The 16,290-nt window shown below is 55.4% G+C and overlaps 2 protein-coding genes across 3 annotated transcripts; one reads left to right on the top strand and one right to left on the bottom strand.

The window, feature by feature from the left end:
• Nucleotides 1–1,457: 1,457 nt before the first annotated feature.
• On the bottom strand, nt 1,458–5,854 carry CCDC71 (coiled-coil domain containing 71). Of its 2 annotated transcripts, none has more exons than XM_066351403.1 (2): nt 5,780–5,854; nt 1,458–3,264 (listed from the first exon to the last, which is right to left on the bottom strand). In XM_066351403.1, exon 2 carries the CDS (start codon nt 3,210–3,212, stop codon nt 1,725–1,727), a length of 1,488 nt encoding a protein of 495 aa, XP_066207500.1. In that variant the 5' UTR covers nt 3,213–3,264; nt 5,780–5,854; the 3' UTR covers nt 1,458–1,724. The 2 variants fall into 2 exon arrangements, with proteins under 2 accessions (XP_066207500.1, XP_066207499.1); XM_066351402.1 differs by having other exon boundaries at nt 5,751–5,821.
• A 3,950-nt stretch (nt 5,855–9,804) lies between these two features.
• KLHDC8B (kelch domain containing 8B) lies at nt 9,805–15,990 on the top strand. Its single transcript, XM_066351369.1, has 6 exons — nt 9,805–9,938; nt 12,226–12,727; nt 13,768–13,932; nt 14,274–14,498; nt 14,592–14,693; nt 15,116–15,990. Exons 2-6 carry the CDS (start codon nt 12,352–12,354, stop codon nt 15,310–15,312), a joined length of 1,065 nt encoding a protein of 354 aa, XP_066207466.1. The 5' UTR covers nt 9,805–9,938; nt 12,226–12,351; the 3' UTR covers nt 15,313–15,990.
• Nucleotides 15,991–16,290: the final 300 nt, after the last annotated feature.

Below are 16,290 nucleotides of genomic sequence, written 5' to 3'. Positions count from 1 at the left end.
GTCTTAGTAGAGATCCCAGGGTCACCCCCTCCAACCTCACCCCATCCGACTAAGGAGGCCTGGAGACTTCTTCCCCCCCTCTGGATGGCTCTCAGGGAAAGAGACAACTTCTCACCCATTGGTGGTGGCAATAGCAGCAGAACTGAAAGGAGGGGGCCTAGCCCAACTGGGGGTCCTGGGTGGAGGGAGCTGGAATCAGGCCTGAGAGAGGATGCAAAGTGGGCCCCAAGCTGGATGCCACTGAAGAGCCAAGTGTGGCCCTCAGGTGATTCCCATACTCACATGGTAGATGAAAGCAGGGTCGTCAGAGGCAAGGCGCAGTGCTGCTGGGCCACTGTGTGGCTGGGAGCAACGGGCCGCACGCAGCGAAGAATATTAGTAATGGCCACCAGACGCAGAAAGGGGGGCACCAAGCACGAGAGCTTCCTTGCAGGTCTGCTAGCCACCGAAGCCAGGGTTCAGAGAACCCAGAGGAATAGGAAAGATCCGCTTCTCATTCACATGAGGTTCCCACCCCTAGCCCGGAAAAGCCATGCATCTCGTCTCCAGGAGCCTCTAGGGAATGTGTACCCCTCCCTGCCAGCCCCAGCCACTGCCTTTCAGGCTAGGCAGCCAGCAAAAGACTGGCAGATGGGCAGGGAGCTAGTTTTGTTCAACACTCAAGGCCCAGCCCCTCTCCAAAGCTGGAAGAGTTGATAAGGTCTGAAATATACAGGCCCGACCTGAGGCAGGAGGCTGGACTTGGGAATACACAGAGCACACAAACCCAGGCAGAAAGCACTGCTGATGGACGCGGTCTGTAGGCGCTTCCGGCGGAGCTACTGCAGTGTCCCACCCACCCAAGGAGAAAACTCTCTGGTCAGTGAGGGCAGACTCTGTGGCCCTACAATCCAGAGTTCTGTCCTCTGACTCAACCCCAACCTCCTGTTAACTGGGGAAGTCAAAGCTAGTCACTCTCCTCTGGAAGAAGAAGAAGAAAGGCAGAGGTACATTAGCCACTTTAGGCCACACAAGCCCAGGCAAAGTCCCAAGGTTTCAGCGAAAGCAGGCTGGAAGACAAGCCCAGGCTATCTGCATTGCCTTGCCCCTGGGAGCAGTACAAAACCCCCTTCACTGACCTAAAAACCTGCCAGGTGCAAGGCTCCCCACAGTCACCTACTGTTCTCCTGCACGGGACCTATCCAGATAATAAACCAGGGCAGCCCCAAGGGAAGATGTCCCACCTCTGAGTGGCTCTGCCTCCTACACATCCATAGAGGGCAGGATAGCCAGAGGGCCTGGCAGCTGCCGCTCCCCCCGCCATCCCATCACTCACATCCATGACCTGCTCCTGGCTCCTAGGACCCTCTCTGACAACCCTGTCCCTGGGACCACTTTTCCCATATGCTCCAGCTGGCTTACCGCATGCACATACACACACAAAGACCACGGACACTGGGCAGGGAGACCAGAAGGTGGAAAGGTATAAAACGTGATAGATGGAATAGTGGACATACAACTTGAAGAATAACAAAATCACAGTGCATTGCGCCATGAAAACACCCTCCCATTCACCCACCCCGACCCCACATCTCCCAGTCTTTGAAAGGAGGCTGGTGGCTGCCAGGGTCCTCGAGAGGCACCCGGAGTCCTCAGGGTTGTGGAGTCCATGGGCATTGCATACTGTGCCACTGACAACACGAACAGCTGGGCTCAGTTTCTCCAAACATTCACACGTGAAGAAATCAGGACACCGAGTATGGCAGTAACGGCTGAAGCCGTATCACAGGGGAGAGGTTCACACAGAGGATACGCTGAGCGTGCCGCAGCACCTCGTCCTCCGAGAACCGCCTGTCCAACTTGATGGCCTGGAATTTCAGTAGCTTTGCTGTTCCAGGACCTAAACATGCCTTAGGGGACAGGGGACCAAGCCGTGTTCTCTTCTGAGGAGGAAGATCTTTTGCCTCCTCAGCCCTTTTCCTCTTCTGCCCCACAGTCTCCGGGAGGCTCTTCTGGCCTTTCCTTGCAGTCCTGGCCTGAACGGATACTTTCAGCCTGCCCTTGCCCCTGGGCTGGGTCCGAGCCACGTTGGCCTTGGCCCGCACTGCCTTGGCCCTGGCTCGTACTGCCTTGGCTTTGGCCTTGGCCCGGACTGCCTTGGCTTTGGCCTTGATCCGTGCTGCCTTGGCTTTGGCCCTGGCCCGTGCTGCCTTGGCCTTGGCCTTGATCCGTGCTGCCTTGGCTTTGGCCCTGGCCCGTGCTGCCATGGCCTTGGCCCTGACCTGTGCTGCCTTAGCTTTTGCCCGAGCCTTGGCAGCTTTGGCCTGAGTCTGAGCCACCTTGTCCTGGGCACAGGCAGCTTTGGCCAGTGCTTGAGCTGCCTTAGCCGGGGCTGTTGTGGTACTTAGAGCAAAGACACTTTTCACTCGTGGGCTACTGAGGGGTCCAGCAGCTTTGCAGATCTTGTGCTGAGGCCCGGTGCGCTGTCGGGGTCCAGACCTGGGGCCTCTGTGAACTACGCACTTAGGGCCCTTGCTTGTGCCTTTTCTGGGAACTCTGGGCTGGGGGTTCCCCTGCCCCTTTGCTGGACCTTTCCGCAGCTTCAGGGGAGAGTCCGCAAGTGAAAGCTGCAGTGACTGTGTCTTGTGCTTGGCACCCAAGCTGGGCACGGGAGTCTTGAGTGGAACCAGGGCCTCAAGGACAACAGAGAGCCGCATGGCCGGGTAGACACCTGGATAGAGGTGGGCGGGAAAGCCCACTGCTGTACCCCGGGCACGGCTGGCACTTGACTGCTTCAGGGAACTCAGCAGCAGGTTGGTGGTAGCATGCTTGGCAAGGGCTGGTGTGGATGCTTTGGCCAGCCTGCCAGACAATGGCATGGGAAGCAGTGTGGCCCGGCCTGCAGGCAACCGCATAGCAGTTCGGGGAGCACTGGCTGGAGGGGATGTGGTAGCTGGGGTGGGGGCACGAGCCTGCAGCTTCGTCTGGCTTGGGGGTTTGGCTGTGCATGAACTATAGCCGTAGACATCACCACTGCGCAGGATAGTCGGCTGGAAGCCATCATCCCGTAGGCCCTGCAGGAAGGCCACAAGCTGAGCCTCTGTGGCACTGAGATCCTGACTCATAGGATTAAAGACAAGCAGCGCCTCCTCCAGGGCTTTCTTCCCTGCCGTGGAAATCCGCGACCAAGAGTGTACAGCTTTCTCCTCCACATGCTGCACCACCACACTCATGGCATCAGGCACTGCAGATCTGCCTGGGTATCTGCCAACCAGTGCTCGGCACCTCCAAGGCAAGGGGAAGAGTCAGTGAGAAAGGCATTGAGGCCCTGGCCAGTTAAGTTAGTTGGTTCAAGTGCCACCCCGAAAAACCAAGGTTGTAGGTTCAAACGCCCTGGTCAGGACACATGCAGAAAGCAACCAATAAATGCATAACTAAGTGGAACAACAAATGAATGCTTTTATCTCTCCCTTCCTCTGTCTCTCTAAAATCAATCAACTAAAAAAAGAAAAATGGCCCTGGCCATTGGCTCAGTGGATAGAGCATCGGCCCGGCCTATGGACATCCTAGGTTCGATTCCTGGTCAGGGTATACAGGAGAGGCAACCATCTGCTCACCCTTCTCCTTTCTTCTCCTCCCACAAAATGGTTTGAGCATGGCCCCAGGTGCTGAGGATAGCAGCTCGGTTGATCCAAGTGCATCAACCTCAGGTGCTAAAAATAGCTTGGTAGTTGAGCATTGGCCCCTGTTTGGGTGGATCCGTCAGGGTGTATGAAGAATTCTGCCTCACTATCTCCCCTCCAATCCTCTAAAAAAAAAAAAAAAAGAATGGTGTTGAAAAAGGGAAAAAATGGGTCAGGGCAGGTAGATAGGTCAGTTGATACATCAACTGATACAGAGGGGTCTAACCAGAGTGAGCCATTACCTGAAACAAAATACTGTTCTCCTATCATTGTGGCAGGGTGGGAGTCGGGAAGTGGGAGAGGGCCCGTGCGGGTCAGAGACAGCTTCTTCAAGATACATACCCACAAGCTCCTCAAAGCCACCCAACCCACTGCTGTATCCCTGGAAAGATTTGGGCTTGGCTTGCCCGTTTTAATTCAACTCTACTTCCCGAGGCCAGAAATCTAGTATTAGATTCAACCCCTGGAACCCAAGTGACTATCTCTGTCCTCAAGGAACCCTGTACAGAAGGCAAGACAGAAAAACCATCAAGGGTTCTTGGGAGCGCATAATGGAACCCAGCTTAGTTCTCCAATCGAGTCAGGAAAGGATTCTCGGGAGAAGCAACACCTAGCTGGGACATGAGTGATGAACAGGGAAGGACCACATGGAAATGGAAAAGGGGAACAGCCTATGTAATGGCTCCAAAGTGAGAAAGAGTAAGACACATTTGGTGTGACCGGAGTCTGTGGTCAGGGCTGAGAGATCTAGTTGGAAAAAACAAGTGAAGGCAGGGCAAAAAAACCTCTGAATGCTCTTTAAATGCTGGCCAAAGGGTCCAGACTTACACCCAAAGTCCATGCCAATCTGTTCTTCAAGCTGCTGCTATTCAGATATCCAGGCATAAATCTCCCTGCCCACCAGAAATTCTGCTTTCAGAGTTCCCAGAGGTCGCTTGGAGGTCCAATTCCTAGCACTAGTCATGGAAACCAACCAGACTCCTTTAACAGAAACTAAAAAGATGATGAGTAGAAGGTACTAATTTCACAGCTCTAGATATTAGGCAGCCTGGGGGCCAGGCAGCCAGAGCAAGAGCCTAAGGTTTAACAGTGGGATCCAAAGGCTCCGAGTAGGATGCTTAATAAGGTGGACAGTGGAGATGTAAGCTGTCCTAACTAGGATTTGAAGGGCTGACCTTGGTACAGCACAGATGGAGCTGTCTGGAAACACCAAAGCTGTCCCAGGCTTCTCCAAAGAAGCTGTAGTAGGCTGTCAATCACGACTAATATCCAACGCCCAATCCAGTAATGAGGGCCCTAGCGGCAGCTCCCCAACCGTACGGGAGCATTACAAGATCAGTTGGGATCAGGCAGGTCCCTGGGGCCACGAGGCACGTCTGTGCAGCTTCTTCCTACCACCCTAATAGAGCAGATAAAGTTTTCAGTATCCCCTAGAGGGAGTGCCCTGAGGCTCTTTGTTTGGAAACATTCTCGGATCCTCAGGTGTGTCTCAGGCACTTCCCCTCTCCAGGGGCCATTCTCCAAGCACAATCCTTGCACGTGGCTTTAGTTTTTTAATTTTTTTTCCCAGGGTGTGTAGCTCCTGGGGCTTTGAACTGTAGAACAGGGAGGGGGTCAGATACGAGGCACAGACACTAGGGGTGAACTGGGCGCTCTTTCGCCCTAGTCGGACTGAACCCTTCCTTGGGAGGGGTCTTCTAGGCTTTCCAAAAAGCTCGGAAACCAGCTGCAACCTGATCCCGGAATTCTCTTTATACGTGCCCCCTGGGCCGGCAGGGAAAGTTGATGAAAGATGGGGGACAAGGGAGAGGCCCCATCCAAGCGGACCCGGGCGGGATAGTCAGGCTGGGAATCCGAGTCCCTCGGGCCCGACCTGCGGGTAGGAGCGGGTGGGTCTCGGAGGCAGCGAGATGCGCGGGGCGACGGGACAAGCCCAACAGGTCCCGTAGCCCTAGGGTGGGGACGTTGGTAATAAGGGTGGGGGGGGTCTCATATAGGCCGGCAAAATGCCGGCCGCCGGGCCCGTCCGCCCTAACACCTCGCGGACAGCCCCTCCGCGGCGCGGCTAGGCCCACGGCCCCAACCTACCGGCGCCGCCACGGGGACCCAGGACGCACCTCTGCGCCGCCTTCGCTGCTCCAACATGGCCGCCCGCTGCGCACCGGAAGTGTGCTGAGCTTCCGCTTCCGGGACCTGGCCCGCCCTGGTGACCCTTGACCCCCGAGACCCCGTTTCCCCAAAAGTGGGGGGGGGGCGAGATAGGTGTGTAACTGGAAGGGCTTCCTGGAGGAAGTAGACGCGGGGACCTTTCTAAACTCAACTGGGCTAGTGCAGGAGTCCTGCACTGGAGCCCATCCAGGACTGAATTATAGGTCCGACTGACACCCTCTTTGAGAGGACTGGTGGTGCAGCAACATTTGGGAGGGACTTCTGGCAAGATCCAAGCCATCTTTCACCCTCTGGACCTACTGCAGCCACCGAGAAGGCCTGCCTCTGTCCCATGTACCTGGCCAGAGGGCAAAAGATGAATGTTCCTACCTGACCAGGCGGTGGTGCAGTGGATGGAGCTTTGGACTGGGATGCGGAAGGACCTAGGTTCGAGATCCCGAGGTTGCCAGCTTGAGCGCGGGCTCATCTGGTTTGAGCAAAGCTCACCAGCTTGGACCCAGGGTCGCTGGCTTGAGCAAGGGGTCACTCAGTCTGCTGTAGCTCCCTGATCAAGGCACATGTGAGAAAGCAATCAGTGAACAACTAAGGTGCTACAACAAAGACTTGATGCTTCTCATCTCCCTCCCATCCTGTCTGTCTGCCCCTCTCTCTGACTCTCTGTCTCTGTTAAAAAAAAAAAAAAAAAGAGGAGTGTTCTCTGCCTGGGGGTGTTGCAGGGGAGCTCCTTTGTTTTGCATCACTGGTACCCCTCTGTGGGCTGTAGGCCCTCCTCCCTTTCCAAGAATGGAGCTATTACAAGTATCATGAAAGGCTGTGCACACATGTGCTACAAACAAGCCCCAAACTGGCCATGTCCAATCTGAGAGTCCCAGCATACCAGTGCACAAAAGAGGTGCTGCATGCTTCATTTGAGGACCGGTTAATAGCTCTCCTTTCTCACCATCTGATACTAGTATCCTTAGGCTGATGTGCATTTCTCTGCCTATATGAAGGGGTCTGGGCACCCCTAAAGGAAGCACCCACCCTCCCCTAGGCCTCACCTGGCACCCTTGACCTTCCCAGGGCCTCAGCACTAATGGTGGACTTCAGTGCCTTGAAGTGTGGCCAAGGTGTCCAGCAGAAAAAGAAAACTCTCCTGTTCATCTGGGGTCAGTCCTTCTAGCCTTTTGTCCCAGTAGAGAGAAGGAAAGGGTAGGTCCTAAGGGCCAGCGTCTCAGGGGGTACAATTAGTAGTCCCACCCTAGTGCTCCCAGTCTCCAACTGTGGGTGAGTCCTGACTCTGCCCCATCAATGGTTGAGGGTTAGCTGTTTACTCTCAGGACCAATCCAGCCTCATCTTCTGCTCTAGCTGTTTTCCACAGCTTCTCCAAAGCCAGCAGTGTTGGCCCCCTGTCTGCAGGTGGGGCCTAGACTTTATAACCAGAAGCTACTTCCATAAAGAAGCAGAGCCCAGCCTCTAGGTACAGCAGGAGCTTAGATGTATCCTAGAAAGGGGCTCCTTCTCTGGTGATGTCCAGCCCAGAGGTCAGTGCAAAATGGAGGACCAGGGCAGGGGTTAGGTCCATCCTAGACTGTGTCCCTTCCAGACATTAGAACTCGGAAGGGGGGGAATAGAGGTTAAGGTAATGTTCAAGAGTTGCCTAGCTCTCCAAGGGGAGGTTGATCATTCTGCCTGTTGGTGCCCAGTATGTCCCACATGGAAGTCTTTGGGAGCATTCATCAGAGCAAAGTTTGACTTGAACTGGACTTTGGTGGATGCTGACCCTACAGGCGTAACTGAGATCAGGTGGGATGAGTTTGGGGGGACACAGGGTCATCCCAAAATCAAGCCTTTGCTCTCCATTTGGCATCTATTATAGGCCTGAGTGATGGACCCTAGATGCATATCCACCTGAGCAGAGGAATCTGGTGGAATTCTAGATATGAGTGAAACCAATGACCGGGGAGGGACCACTCCCGAGGGAGTCTGTGTGCCAGATCTTGAGGAGCCACTTCCTGGGGGGGAGGAGGAAACAACAAAGATTCAGAGAGGCAGGACAGTAGCGAGAGGAAGTCAAAGTCACAAGGGGTGAAACTTTAAAGATGCCAGCAATATTTCAGTTAAGACAGAGACCCCCCTAAGCTTTAGCTATATGGTGTTCCATGGTGACTGTGGCAAGAGCAACTTTGGGGGAGTAATGGCAGCAGACATAAGGTGTCAGATAGCAAGGCAGTGGAACCTGAGAGAACAGATGACTTTAAGAGCTTGACTGGAAGGGAAGAAGAAGAGACTAGAGGGACTCGGTGTGCTGGGAGGTATTTAAAGGCAGAAGAAGGCTTTTAAGTGTTAATTGAGAGGGAGAGGAGTCTAGAAAGGGAATAGTGGGAAATGTGAAGGGGTCTGTAAGGCAGTGTGAACACCCTGAGGAGGAAGGTACCACTGTCTTAGGTGATGGACAGGCTGTGGTCAAAGTGGAGTGGGAAGATGGAAACCTTCTAGCCAGAATCAGTAACTGACCTTGATACTACCATTTCCATGCAGGTTCTCCAACTCCAACTGCCAGCCCCTGAAAGTGGCTGAAGACTCTTTCTGGTTATGGATAAGGCTCTGCCCACACTCTGGGCAAGCCGGAAGTCAGGAAGACCAGGCAGTTAATGCCCCCAAGTAGCTCTCACCCCGTGATTGATCACCCCACAGAGAGCTGAAAATGAGGACTTCAGCAACCCTTGCCAGAGGGTTGTGGGGTGGGGGTGGGTGGATAATGTGAGGCCCGTGTTCTGCACTGGCTCTCAGAGTCCCCAGCAGAATTTGGTCCCAGTTACCCACAGTGGTAACCTGCTTGATGATACACCTGTTATTGGCTGAGTCCCCTCTGCTTGCCAATCTTCTGCAGGTGCTTCCTGGCTGCACCGCCACTTTGACTACACGCGCTTGCATCTTTGTCTCCAGGTGTGCTTCGGGAAAGTGAGAACGACACTGTCCACGAGAGATGGACAGGACAGTAGCAAGCACAGACCACCAGAGGACCTCTTCTCCCATCCAAGTACTAACCAGGCCCAACCCTGCTTAGTTTCCGAGATCAGACAAGATTGGTCACGTTCAGGGTGGTATTACTGTAGACCAAAGGACCTCTTCTTATAGGTAACCGTGACCTGTATGAATGGGCTGCCAGCTCCCAGCCTTAACCAATATGCTCAAATGCTCAGAAGATAGGCCAGGGTCTGGGTCTCTGGTGGGTAATCCTTTGTCACACCAACTTGCTCTTGCTTGACCCCAGAGTTAACTAGAGCAGGGCCAGGACCCTGAAGGTGGACAGTCACAAAATGTCTTGGGTCCCAGAATAGCCCAGGCCTCAGGCCCTACAGAATGAGGCCAGGGTGACCTGCCTGTAAGGTCCTTTGGCCTCTTGACTGTTCAAGCTCATCTCCTGCTCAGAGCTACTGCCCGCCCCCAATCCCAGTATTCTGCCCACTCAGGCCTGTCAGCATTGTCTACTCCTGCAACCCCTGCTAACTTCAATCTATACACAATAGGACCTATTCTGTGCCCTGCTGTGTGCCTGGGGAAGGGCGACTCAGATGCTGCACACACCAGAGGCCCAAGCTACGCCCCAAATGACCTCCAGGGGGCGCCGCATCAAAGCCTGTTGTTGGATTCTCTGGCTAGTGGAAGTGGGCGTGCGCCGGCTCCGCAAGCCCGCGAGTTCTGGCCCTCCCTCTCCCTCTCCGCGGATTCTCCGAGGCTGGGTCCGGCTCAGAACGGCCCACCATCAAGTATATGTATGTGCCGCTCACTGCTGTCACATTTCTCACCCCGCCCAAGGTCGGATTCTAAATTCTGAGAAGGCCCAGTGTCGGCATGTCCACCTCTCTGTACACCCGTTTGCGTGCCACGGGTCTGCGCGCGGCGGTCCAGCCACGGCAGGTGCAGGGTTAAGGAAGGAGGCGTAGAGGGATGAGGTTTTCCCAAGTAGGGCGGGGGTAAGGGGGCGGACCCCATCCAGCCCCGCCCCGTGCCGGGGCCGAGACCGAGCCCCGCCGGAGCCAGGCCCCAGCCCCAGCCAGAATCGGTACCCTCGGAGCCGGAACAGCGGACCCCGCGCCCAAGCGACACCGGAGCCCCAGCCGGTGAGTCCTGCGGGAACCCGCTCAGGGGAAGTTTGAGGCGCCGGGTATAGGACCCCGAGCGCGCTCTCTGGACCCGGCCCCCGCCCTCTTGCGAGCTGGAAGTTTGGGGCTGGAAGGCCCTCGCGCCAGGGGTCTCAGGAGTGTGGCCCCGCGGAAAAGATAGGCTGCGGAAGTTGGGGATTTGCTGTGAGGAGACCCAGGAGTCCAGCTGCCTTTTTTTTTTTTTTTTTTTTTTTACAGAGAGTCAGAGAGAGGGATAGATAGGGACAGACAGACAGGAACGGAGAGAGATGAGAAGCATCAATCATCAGATTTTCCTTGTGACACCTTAGTTGTTCATTGATTGATTGCTTGACGTGGGCCTTCAGGAGACCGAGTAACCCCTTGCTCGAGCCAGCGACCTTAGGTCCAAGCTGGTGAGCTTTGCTTAAACCAGATGAACCCGCGCTCAAGCTGGCAACCTCGGGGTCTCGAACCTGTGCCCTCTGCATCAGTTTGACGCTCTATCCACTGCGCCACTGCCTGGTCAGGCGAGCTGCCCATTCTTGTCGGACTCTGGGACCCTAGAGTCATGGATTCATGGGGTCCCCAAATCATTCTCCCTCATTCTGGACACAGAGGGGTCTCCCTCTGGGGACCTGGCAGGGGCCAAACGCTGAGGAACATGGTAAAAGCAAAATGCAGGAGCTTGGGATGCAGACTCTCCCCTTCCAGTCCCAAATGCCCTGATCTCGGCCCTTTGCTGGTGGGAATGGATGAACTCACTTGCTCCCAAAGGGGTTGTAAGGCTACTCTGGAGTCTGATCCCTGGCATTGAGTGGGAGACCCTGATGGCTGCTCAGGGCACACTAGAAGCCAGTGAGGGAAGGTTCAGTTGGACCCTTCTCATGCCCAGCACCAGGATGAGTACTGAGGGGAAGGAGAGAGGGCTGAGGTGGAGAGTCCTACCCTAGTCACCTTACCTCCCATCTAGACCTAGTCACCTTACCTCCCATCTAGACCTAGTCACCTTACCTCCCATCTAGACCTAGTCACCTTACCTCCCATCTAGATCTAGTCACCTTACCTCCCATCTAGATCTAGATCACCTTACCTCCCATCTAGACCTAGTCACCCTACCTCCATCTAGACCTAGTCACCCTACCTCCATCTAGACCTAGTAACCCTACCTCCATCTAGACCTAGTCACCTTACCTCCCATCTAGACCTAGTCACCTTACCTCCCATCTAGATCTAGTCACCTTACCTCCCATCTAGATCTAGATCACCTTACCTCCATCTAGATCTAGTCACCTTACCTCCCATCTAGACCTAGTCACCCTACCTCCATCTAGACCTAGATCACCCTACCTCCATCTAGACCTAGTCACCCTACCTCCATCTAGACCTAGTCACCTTACCTCCATCTAGACCTAGTCACCTTACCTCCCATCTAGACCTAGATCACCTTACCTCCCATCTAGACCTAGTCACCCTACCTCCATCTAGACCTAGTCACCCTACCTCCATCTAGACCTAGATCACCCTACCTCCATCTAGACCTAGTCACCCTACCTCCACCTAGACCTAGATCACCCTACCTCCGTCTAGACCTAGTCACCCTACCTCCATCTAGACCTAGTCACCTTACCTCCGTCTAGACCTAGTCACCTTACCTCCCATCTAGACCTAGATCACCCTACCTCCCATCTAGACCTAGATCACCCTACCTCCATCTAGACCTAGTCACCCTACCTCCATCTAGACCTAGTCACCCTACCTCCCATCTAGACCTAGTCACCTTACCTACCATCTAGACCTAGTCACTTTACCTACCATCTAGACCTAGTCACCTTACCTCCATCTAGACCTAGTCACTTTACCTCCCATCTAGACCTAGTCACCTTACCTCCCATCTAGACCTAGTCACTTTACCTACCATCTAGACCTAGTCACCTTACCTCCATCTAGACCTAGTCACTTTACCTCCCATCTAGACCTAGTCACCTTACCTCCATCTAAACCTAGTCACCTTACCTCCCATCTAGACCTAGATGTGGCCAGCGAGGACTTAGGTGAGGGCAGGGTGGGAGGAGAGTTCCACAAGCCCCATAGGAAAGGGGCTGCTGCCCTCCTGCCCACTCCAGAAGGACCTCTACAGTGATGTGCTAGGCAGCTGGCATGGGTACCCCTCCTGCCTTTCCCACCGGTGATTTTAGGCCAGCCCTGCCCTCGGCTGCAAGCTGTTCATCTGTGCCCTGAGAACTGGTCAGTGGCCCTGACCCTCTGTTTCCCCTTTCCCCTCTAGGTGAAGGCAAGTTCCCTGAATTGGTGAGACACCCCCTGGTAACCCTGGTAGGGTCAAGATGAGGCTTTCATCAGTGAGGCCTGAAGCCTAAGCAGATAGCATGGCCTGCCACTGAAGGTGAACACCATGGCTACAGCAGGTAGCCAGGCCTTTGCTTGGCAGGTGTTTCCGTCCATGCCCACCTGCCGGGTGTATGGAACAGTGGCATACCAGGATGGGCATCTGCTAGTGTTGGGGGGCTGTGGCCGGGCTGGACTGCCCCTGGATACTGCTGAGACACTGGACATGGCCTCACATACATGGCTGGCACTGGCACCACTGCCCACTGCCCGGGCTGGCGCAGCTGCTGTGGTGCTAGGCAAGCAGGTGCTAATGGTCGGAGGAGTGGACGAGGGCCAGAGCCCAGTAGCTGCTGTGGAGGCCTTCTTGGCTGATGAGGGCCGTTGGGAGCGGCGGGCTACCCTCCCTCAGGCAGCCATGGGCATTGCAACTGTGGAGAGAGGTGAGTGGCCTCCCAAGGTGCCCCAACATCCTCTGTTCTCCCTACTCTTGGTCCCCTACCCTCAGAGATTGGGTAAGAGCTGTAAAATCTGCCTGGATGCTTTGGACATGGTTTCGCCTCCTGTGCCCTCCCTTATCTAGCTCTGAGCTGGGCTAGCAGCCTTCACTGCTGAAACCAGCTGTCAGGTGGGAGGCAGAGCTCAGGCTGTCCCCTGGCATGAGGGAGGACCCAGGCATTCCCTGTGCCATCCATTCTTCTTCTCTAAGACACAGGAGGGGTGGCCCAATGACTCTCATGGTTATAAATAGTCTGAGGGAGCGGGGAGCAGGGCTTTGGCTTAGAGCCCAACAAGTGCTTAGACTGTGCCCCCCACACACACACACACATCAGGAAGCCTGAGGTGGACTAAGGCCAACCTGGCTTGGGAACAGTTGCCATGGAAGCTTCCAGCTGACTGGCCTATCTCCTCAAGGCCCCCAGACACGCCCCCAACTAACCCCGAGGGCATACAGTGCAAGAATCTACTCAGGTGAAAAGGCAGGGTACTGGTGTGCATGAGGTCTCATGGGCAGAAGGCTTGTGCCCACCACTCTTACCCTGTAGGCCTAAGCCCCTCTCCCAGCCCCCTAGCTGATCCCCAGAGCCCCTCTACAGTCTGAACGCCACAATGAACAGGTCTCATATGCCCTCCACCCCTGGCTTAAACCATCCTCCAACATCTTTCTGCCAGGGGAGCCCCCATCTTGTGGCCTCCAGGTCTGACCAGGTCTGGTTCTGCTTGGATGCCAGACTTGGTTGCCATAGCGTCTCCAGGGAGACGGAGACAGATTATAATTAGATCTTCTGCCTCCCGCTCTTGGCTTGTAGGGGCCCTGTCCAGGGCAAGAATCCTAGCTTTCCCAGCCCCCACTCCAGGCAGGCAGGAGGGTTTCTGCTGCTGGGAAGGAGAACCATGAATACATGGGTGCTCTGCCACCCCCAGACCTGGCCAGGGCAGCTGTCAGGATGGGGTACTGTCTGAACTACTCTTTTCTATGCAGATAATATGGTGTATGCTCTGGGGGGAATGGGCTCTGACACGGCCCCCCAGGCCCAAGTTCGGGTGTACGAGCCCCGCCGGGACTGCTGGCTTTCGCTACCTTCTATGCCCACACCCTGCTACGGGGCCTCCACTTTCCTGCATGGGAACAAGATCTACGTGTTGGGTAAGGGCCTGGGGGATATGGGAAAGGGATTCCAAGTCCAGAAGCAACTATCCTGTGAGGTAGCTAAAATCAGCCTTAGTCCAGGACGGCGGGACGAGAGCAGCTCTGTTTCTGTTAGGATGACCCAGACCTGCGTGGAAGCTCCGTTTGGTGGGCCTGCTGGAATTGGAAAACCAAACCCCGGTGCCTGAGAATCTGAGGGGTGGGTGAGCCATGCCCTGGGGTGCACACACAGCTAGGCATGGTGGCTGTAGTGGGCAGCAGTGCAAGCTCAGCAACCTGGTGGAGGGGCCTGCTGGGCGCCCCAGGCTCCTGCCCAGGTGCCCCAATGCTATTGGCAGGGGGCCGCCAGGGCAAGCTCCCAGTGACTGCTTTTGAGGCCTTTGACCTGGAGACCCGTACCTGGACCCGACACCCAAGCCTGCCCAGCCGCCGGGCCTTTGCTGGCTGTGCCATGGCCGAAGGCAGTGTCTTTAGCCTGGGTGGCTTGCAGCAGCCTGGACCCCACAATTTCTACTCCCGCCCACACTTTGTCAACACTGTGGAGATGTTTGACCTGGAGCATGGTGAGCACTGGCTGTCTTGGACTGCCCTCCCGCTCTCCACGGGATGGAAGGGCACAGTGTCAAGAACCAGATCTGACCTCCCCTCTCCTATAGGGTCCTGGACCAAGCTGCCCCGTGGCCTGCGCATGAGGGATAAGAGGGCTGACTTTGTGGTTGGCTCCCTTGGGGGCCACATCGTGGCTGTTGGGGGCCTTGGTGAGTCTGCAGGGCTAAGGATGGGAAGGGAGCCCAGGACAGAGAGGAGTGGCCTCCAGCATGAGCACCACCTCCTGACCGTCTCTAGGCTTTCTGGGCTCAAGGTTTTGTGAGCTTCCCTTTCCAATCTTGTGAGGCAAGCAGGGTATGGTCTGCATGGGCCAGATATGGGGGCATCCTCAGCACCTGACTCAGGGTTTTGTCCCAGAAGGGGCTTATGAGACAGAAACAGGACAAATGACCAGTGAATTAGTGGACAGATAGAAATAGGAGTGAATAAATTAATGATGAATAGAGCAGAGTAGCAAGACACTGATAGCTATCCTGGGGTGATGCCTTCTGGCCATACTCAGCTCAGGGAAGCAAAAGAGCGGGAGTCCCTGCAGCCTGTGCCCCTTACCACCTCTGTCTCCTTCCCGCAGGAAATCAGCCATGCCCTCTGGGCTCTGTGGAGGGCTTCAGCCTTGCGCGGAGGCGCTGGGAGGCACTGCCGACCATGCCCACAGCCCGCTGCTCCTGTTCTAGTCTGCAGGCTGGGCCCCGGCTCTTTGTCATTGGGGGTGTGGCGCAGGGTCCCAGCCAAGCTGTGGAGGCCTTGTGTCTGCGTGAGGGGGTCTGAATGCCTAATGGGATCTTGTCTCCTGGAGCAGCTCAGTACCAGAAGCCACATCTGTCTCTGGCTCCTCGAGCTGCTAAGGAAACTGAATGCAGCTCTGTGGGATGAGGGAGGCGTATGTGTGGGCACTTGACACACTGCCTTGGGAACATGGCCTGGGGGGGGGCTTCATCTTTAGCGTAGGATATACATACGCTTACACTACCTTCCCCCTTTCATTCATGGACCATGCCTAGCTCCACTCTTGCTCTGGAACTCTAGAACGTACTGAGCCCTCTGTCCAGTGGGAAAGTGTGGGAAGGGGAGAGCTGGCCTCATGCCTGGCAGGGTCAGTGCCTACCTAGAGTTCACCAGGACCACCCCAATGACTATTCCTGAAAAATCCTAGCTGCAAGCCTGTCTTGAAGGTCCCTGTAAACCCAAAGAATTTTTTTTTGGGGGAACACAGGGCGAATGGAAGAGTAGGTATGGGAACCTCCAGAGGGCCAAAGGAATGTTGGTTTGGGGCCCTGTACACTGCTGGCTGTGTGACCTTGGGCCAGTCATTTCACCTCTCTGTGCCTCAGCATCCTCATCTGTTAATGGGGATCTCTGAAACCTTCCTGCCCTACCTACCTCACAGGGCTGTTGTGAGGACCCAGGGAGTTCGGATGTGGAAGTAAAAATGCTGCTAAAATCTGGTGTATGGCCCCTGGTGTGGACTCCTGTGTTGCCCTTACAGCCCCTGGCCCTCCTTCTGGGGCATCAGTTCTCCAAAGGGTCCAGAAAAGCCTTGTAGTCTGGCCTCTGCTCCTAAAGCATTCAGGTGTCTCAACCCCTCCTAAGCCTCAGCTTCTCTTTTGGTGGCATAGGACGACCGCTCTCCCCCATTGTCCTGGATGTTAAGAGGGCACTCATAGGACGACCAGAGGAGGTCTCAGAAAACTACAACAAATGCCACAGGGTCAGAATGTCCTCCAGGTCTGTGTCACACAGCATCCT

The sequence above is a fragment of the Saccopteryx leptura genome, chromosome 10 (assembly GCF_036850995.1).
Source record: "Saccopteryx leptura isolate mSacLep1 chromosome 10, mSacLep1_pri_phased_curated, whole genome shotgun sequence".
NCBI lineage: Eukaryota > Metazoa > Chordata > Mammalia > Chiroptera > Emballonuridae > Saccopteryx > Saccopteryx leptura.
Note: the sequence above shows the minus strand (reverse complement) of the source record. Positions and strands in the feature narration are given on the sequence as shown.